General features: G+C 40.7%; 1 protein-coding gene across 1 annotated transcript in view; it reads right to left on the reverse strand.

Moving 5' to 3' along the window:
- actr5 (actin related protein 5) overlaps positions 1-4238 on the reverse strand; it is a 10782-nt gene extending 6544 nt beyond the window's left edge. Inside the window, exons 1-5 of the mRNA XM_028583334.1 lie at positions 3828-4238; positions 2243-2481; positions 1879-2048; positions 1320-1537; positions 850-1014 (exon numbers count right to left, since the gene is read on the reverse strand). Coding sequence (XP_028439135.1) covers positions 850-1014; positions 1320-1537; positions 1879-2048; positions 2243-2481; positions 3828-4211 — 1176 coding nt within the window. The 5' untranslated portion in view covers positions 4212-4238. The remainder of the gene's footprint in view (positions 1-849; positions 1015-1319; positions 1538-1878; positions 2049-2242; positions 2482-3827) is intronic.
- Between the last annotated feature and the right edge of the window lie 3262 nt (positions 4239-7500).

Genomic DNA, 7500 nt, shown 5'->3' on the forward strand with positions numbered 1-7500 from the left:
TCAGCTGATGTCATTACTTTTGTGGAGAATACAGTATAGTTTGTCCACTTTGCTTCCTTATTACTGTTTGCATCTTATAGCCAAGTACATACATGGAAAAACACTGCTTATATAACACTGCTATACACACAAGTTATGTATGTATATTCTAGTTTAAGTTTTTTTGTTTATATTTAAAAAATAAATAAATCTTTGGTTAACCTAATATAAACTACTCAAAAAAAAACAACACAGAAATCTGTTTTTTTACATTAAATGATAGTTAGTCTATATCCACAACGTTCCGGGATCCCTCCGGTGCCGCAGGAAATTCCGCCGGATGCATGTCTTTTCGCTGATGTCTGTTTCCTTTCGCTTTCCTTGTGTCTGAATTTTAAACTCCTGTGGATTTATGAGGACTGTGGTTAACTGTTCCTCAGATCTCTGCAGGGTAAATCCAGACAGCCAGCTAGACTATCTCTCCAATCTGAGTTTTCTCTCGCATGACTAAAGCGACTTTTGAACGTCCACCAAAACAAGTTCCTTCCCGAGGCTATTTTGTAGCGGATCTGTGCGGAGTTTAGCGCCGTCCATGACGATTGTGATTGGATTACGGAAATGCCAATAAACCGAAGCATGTTTTTCTCCCGTCCCGGAATGCTATGTAGACTAGACAGACCGTCCTCCGCAGCGTGTGGAGGAAGGTCTGGCAAAGCGAGACTAAGTGATAGCCAACCATAAAAAAACGTTTTAACTATTCAAATGTTTTGCCACACACAGAGCCTCAAAATGTGGACAAAGCACTTACAAGACAACAACAAATCAAGCTTCCCTGATTCTGTTTCTCTGACTTGGTGGAGTAATACCCACCTCAGGCTTTCCCTCTGCTGCATCGCTGTGCAGCAGTTTCTGTCTGCCCTGCTCCACAGCCAGCTGCAGCTTGTTGATGTACGACTGCAGCTCCTCGGCCGAGTCCATGTTGAGCTCCACCAGGCTCTTATGAAACTGATCCAACAGGCCGTCCTCCAGCAGCTCCTGCGTACACACAAACTCTATGATCACTGTGCAGCATGGACCAGCTGTGTTTTAGAATCAAACCAAAGATCAAACATTGGATCAAAAATGTAGTGAAAGAGTTTCATTTTGCATGTTCTGTAGTCATTGTTGTAGTGAATACACAAAATTCCTTAGAAGAACAATTAAGCCTTTTAATGGTTTGTCTTTTTTTATTACCAGATTTGTCCTACTGTATATTAAATCTCAAGACATACATATATACATGGCATCTGAAAAACCTAATGATTAAACTGTAATTGATTAAAAAAAAATAGGGCCCTTGCCTGCACTGCCATAAGTCTGTCCAGCCTCTCCTGGTCCTGCAGCAGCTTCTCCTCCCGGCGGCGAGCATTGATCTCCTGAAGCCGTCGAAGCTGCTGAGCTCGTCTCTCCTGCCTCTCCTCCACGCTCACACAACCGCCCGGCACTTTACTAGAGAAGGGAAGCTGCATACGGTGAACCTCCCGCTCATAAAACTCTGGGCTGCGCCACTTTTCCAGCTCTGTGGAGAACACAACAAAGAGGGAATGGAAAGTAAGAAAAAAGAAAGGAAGAGAGGGATTGAATGTACCTCCATGTTGTCTTCTAGCTTCTTTAGTCGAGTTCCACCTGCGTCCCCACTGGCCACGAGGAGAAAAAATTCATGTCTGTGTGGAGTTTATAATGTTACTTAAGTTCTGGGTTTTTTTTTTTTACTTAAATTCTGGGTTTCATAAAGGATTAAAAAACATAAACAGAGTTGTGAACTTGCCCAGAGAAGCTCTAAGTGTATCAAAATATATATATAATATATATATATTATATATATATATATATATATATGTTTGCACTGACATAATGTACCTTCATGGTAATCCACAGCAGTGTAACTGTGCTCATGCAGCAGTTCCTCCACGCGGCTGAGTGTGATGGCGGCGAGGTGACCTGGGTATTTCAGCTGGAGGAGGCGCTGCAGATAGGACGCTGCCTGACTCCCAGCCACGTTCACACGCTTACAGTTTACCGCATCAAACCTGGAATCAAAACCATATCAAAATTCGACTCTATACAACAAACTGTGCAAAATGGGTGTATGATTTCACTAAAGAAAGTCTAAAACAATCAGGAAAGACATACAGACAGGAAAAGCATCTCTAAGATGATATTAAATAAACACTGATATGGCAAATACAACACAGAAGTGTTATCTTTATCTGTGAATCCTTACCTGCCGTTGATAACAGGCAAAATGTGTGAACAGTGGTATCCTGAGGACAGAACAATGCCGGTGTGTGGTGGCTGGAGTTTCCTTCGAGTGTTATTGTGGTAGAAACTGTACAAGCTGTCCACGCCATAGGAGACGTGCGGTACACGGTAGCACTCAAACAGCAACTCTGACATCATCTGCCGACAGTGCAGCGGGTTGCAGGGCGCTTCTGTCAGCACAATAGGGTGTGCCACACTGCCCTACAAATGCATGGAGAAAGTAATGCTGATTGATCATCTGGTTGTCATGATGAGTTTGTCTGGCGTTGCATATAAAACGGAAATAGATAAATATTACCACTCTGCATTACTGTTAATGTAATTAAAACACCTAATTTTGCTACAAAACACTTGGGGTTTCTTTCTTTATTTTACAGATTTTTCTCTTCGTGATCTGCTCTTTCCTCCCATCTATAGTCTACGATATTATTGTTATTTATCTGTAGCCTACTTTATGTTTTGTGTATATAGTGTATACCATGTGTTTTTGTGCCTTTTATACATTACTGTACTACACAACTAGCTGATTAATTCAAAAGTTGATGAATGGGTACACTGATCAGCAAAGGTTTTAAATATATTCTTATATATTCTTTGTCCAGTGTGATAGCAAACTCCTTGTCTTTGAGTGTTGGACTGTTGAAGATATCATCTCATGCTGTGGGAAGTTGTAATAGGCATTATTTAATATTTTATAGACAATTATTCGAATTCAAAGTCACTGTGACTTCTAATGTGACTATTATCACCACTGTTCATCACGCCCCCAACCGGCCCGTCAGACACCGCCTACCAAGAGTCTGGGTCTGCCGAGGTTTCTTCCTAAAAGGGAGTTTTTTCTTGCCACTGTCGCAATAGCCACTGCTAATGCTTGCTCCTGAGGGAATTACTGTAATTGTTGGGGTTTTGGAATTTATAGAGTGTGGTCTAGACCTACTCTATCTGTAAAGTGTCTTGAGATAACTTTTGTTATGAATTTATACTATAAATAAAATTGAATTGAATTGAATTGATCAGCACAGCAGATTTATCTTTGATGGAACTCATTACTAATAATAATAGTAATAATAAATTGAATTTATATAGCGTTTTTCACGAACTCAAAGTCGCTTACTAGCAGCTTTACTGTCTACTTGTAGCTACATGTAGACTATCTTAGTATTGCTGTACTTGTTCAGCTCTGACTTAGATTGCTTTTTTAATATGTTGTTGATAATTTGGAATAAAATCTGATTTGATCTATGCAGCACTAACCCTATTAATATGTGCTAACTGTTCGGTCTAGACTGGGTTATGCAGAGCCAAATGAGACCCAGGAATATAACTGAAGTGTAATAAAATAAACCTGTTCCAATCTTTTTTGAAAAGTCAGTACTATGAAAAGAAATTAAACAATCAAGTAGCTGAATTTAAATTTAACCCAAGATCACGTTTTAGTGCGATCTTAGAGAGAAGAGGAGAAGACCTAGGCTACTGGAAACACATTTGCTGGCTGATATAAACGTTGGCACCAGCGGAAACATCAGTCACCGGCCACCACCACTAACCTCTGAGCTGATGCCCAGGTGAGTAAACACATAGTCGAACATGAGCTCCTGGATCTCAAAGTTGACCGCCACGTTTCGGTCGAACTGGCTCTTCAGCAGCCACCGCAGAGGTTCCAGGTTCGGGATATCGTTACCGATCTGCGTCTCGCTGCGGGCGGCCCCTCTGCTGCGCGCCGCCACCGACCTGAAGAGCAGCAGCGGAGAGTCAAACTCCGCCGCTGGAGCCGCCCAGCCGGCCCGGGTCTGAAAGGAGCCGTTATCTATCACTATAGGGACCGCTCCAGGGGTCAGACACTGGGCTGGGAGTTCAAAAATAGGGTCGGGAGAGGATTTGCAGTCCTGAAATGAGAATATTTGATAGACCGATTCCTGTTTGGAAGCCATTTTGAAAGTGAGTCACTGCAAAATACAACCGAGTGGAGTCTCGGTGTCGCCGACTTATAGTTCCCAATATATATCTAGCTCCTTTTTACCACCAGAGGTCGTACTACACTCTATGTGTATATCTATGGGCCTATATATGTTCACACAAAGAACTTGATTTAAATTTTAGTGGAGACCCCAAATTCCATTCCATTTGATGGAATGATGCAGCCATAAAAGATTTGCCAAATCTACAGAGACATTTTCAATCTGTATGCAAACTAAAAGAGATGTTTGAAGTCTCACTCCCATTTTCCTAGGGTCACTCATCACCTCAAATTTGGGGTGAACTGAATAAATATGCTAGAAATGCTTGAGTCCATTTTCAAGCTACATTTAAACCACGTGTCGTGAACAGACATTTTCCCTCAGGCCCCGTGATCCCTGATTTCTTTCCGTCTGCCATCCTGTTACTCTCAGCTGACCGAGTGAAGCCTCAGATGTGGGACACCTGCACATGTAAGCTACTGTACATCCCAGTCTGCTTCAATTCAGACCATTCAGTCAATACTATTGTTCACGTTGGAGATCTCACACTCTGATTTTCATTCATTTTCTGATTTCATTTTCATTATCTTAAATTGCATGATCTAATGTGAATCCCAATTCTCAAATGGATGAAAAGTAACTGTACACAAAGTAAACATACTGTAAACAAATGTCCCAGGAGAAATACTGCTCACATGTGTGCATTTCTTTCTCATAAGGAGGTAGACGTATGACTGCTCTGTATCTAAATTAGCAGCACAGAACTATCAAATTTCCTTCAGCAGCAATCCGTTATTTAACTGAAAATTAAAGGCAGACCTAAATCTGGTATCACTATGTATTAAAAAGTTAACCTATTTTGTATTAAAATGGAAGCACCAGCTTGTGCAGATTATTTTTTGTTTGTATATATATATTATTTTTCCATTTTTTCAGCAGTTTTAATCCATGTGCACCTATTTCTGAGAATCAATAACAAACTGCATTTGTTCTTGCTTTGTTTGAATATTTTGTAATATATTCTGGCCAGTACAGATGTTGAAAGCAAGCTGTTACAACAACAACAACAACAACAACAACACCAATGTTAAAAGGAGGCTGATTGTTATTTACTGTAAACCCCTACAATGCTGCAAATCCAGCATCTTTACAAAAGCAGAGTTCCATCCTGAGAACTTTTAAATTCTGATCAAAATCCCAGAGTTGCCCAGGCAAGACACAGTAATTCCATTTGATGTAATGGTGCAGCCTGTAATTTATTTATTTATTTATTTATGTTTTACCTTGAACCTCACTTATCAAGAAGAATATGTAATTAAACAGTGGAGGAAGTGTGTTTATTTCCTGAATAGCACTATTTGGGAGCAAAGGATGAAGGAAAAGTGTGTGTGTGTGTGTGTGTGTGTGTGTGTGTGTGTGTGTGTGTGTTACTGTATGAAGCTTGATGGTGTGTCACTGAAGCACAGGCACAGTTCACTGCTCAGGCACAAAGCTCTAAGTGACTCTCCTTCTGATGTTAATAAGCAGATCTGGGTCAGCTCACCCTCTCAAATGCATACACACACACACACACATGGGTACATACCCACTGACACACACATCTTTACTATCCACACATCCCCACCTACACAAACATGCACATACCGTCACAAACTCATACAAATACACCCCCATCTAGTTTCCCTCCTCTCCAATACACATACATACACACACACACAGACACACACACAAACTGACATCCCTTCCAGGAGGCAAGACGTGACATTGTGTCGCTGTCCGTGCACGATGCTCGCAGCTCTCTGCTTGTAGTGCTTGTCATCATCCAGGCAGTGGTGATGAGGCTCAGGGGAACTAATAGGCTACAAGCACTCTGGGACTGCCACACATGATGCCAAGCAGCCTCCATTTTGTAGAGGAATGAACAGACTGTTATTTCCCACTAACGGGGAGGGGAAGGAGGGGGTATATCATGTTAGATAGGGTCAATCATGTTTAGTGTTCATGAATAATACAATGATTTTATAATGTCTATTAATATTACTTTTTAAATATTCATTGTCTTTTTTCATTTATCTATTTTATTTTTGGGTGGTTCCCTCTGAAAGTGATGTGATTTAATAGAGAAATAACTGGAGATTAAAATTTTAAATATAGGATTTAACTTAATCTTTTTGCCTATATGTATATGCTCGTTTTAAGTACTACATTATCTTTTTTATATTGTTCAAGGGTACATTGGGCAGTCCAGGGATTAGAACCAACAGCTCCTCAACCACAAGCTCACTTCTAGAACATATTGAGGTTTTTCACCCCCTCATCAAATTATGTTTTGTGGAGGCAGGAAAAGACTGTGACTTCTTTGTGGCAATACATTGTTATTTTGCAGAACACCCTAAGGGGAAAACATGTCAGGGACGATTATGCGCGTGCTTATGAATCACAGCATTCTGGAATAATTTGCATTTCATGACAACACAGACGTTTCTTTCGTAAACATCAGTGTACATTCTTAATTCTAATTTACATTCATACTTTATATTGTGTGTGTCTGTGTGTGTGTGTGAGAGAGAGGGAGAGGGAGAGAGAGAGAGAGAGAGAGAGAGAGAGGAAGGGAGAGAGAAGGAATGAGGAAGAGAGGCCAGTTTATGTAACAATCGTGACTCTGAGCACTTCTGATATATCAGAGCCACACTGCAGACAAAACCCCCTGCAACCTCCATGACTCTCCTCCACACCCTGTCAGGCCTGCACACACACTACCCACACTTCCTTTTTGAGACATGTACACTGTACACATACATACACTCTCTCTTTTTCTCTCTCACACACATACAACACACATACCGAGTCTGTCACTACCGATCTATTCAATCTCTGGCCGGGCAAGCCCAGCAGATCTTTTTGGGCCATGATTAATGTGATTGTGCACTTGTCACTATTCATGCATTTATGTACTGTACATGTGTGAAGGGTATTTTTTAAAATACAAATATTCTAATTAATTAGTGTGTGTGTGTGTGTGTGTGTGTGTGTGTGTCTGTGTCTGTGTGTGTGTGTGTCAATTTCTGTCTTGTTTAGTGGATAAGATGAATATGTCTATACAGTATCAATTCATCCAGCATTCTAGAAAGCATACAGTGTTCTAGAAAGCAACATTTTAGTAATGTGTTTAAGATCTTTTAATTTCCCTGGTTAAATAGACCTCTAGTCAGGTTGAAGTTGGCATGAGCTATGGAATTGACCCAAACCTCGCCCTTGAAAT

This window comes from Perca flavescens, chromosome 7 (assembly GCF_004354835.1).
Source record: "Perca flavescens isolate YP-PL-M2 chromosome 7, PFLA_1.0, whole genome shotgun sequence".
NCBI lineage: Eukaryota > Metazoa > Chordata > Actinopteri > Perciformes > Percidae > Perca > Perca flavescens.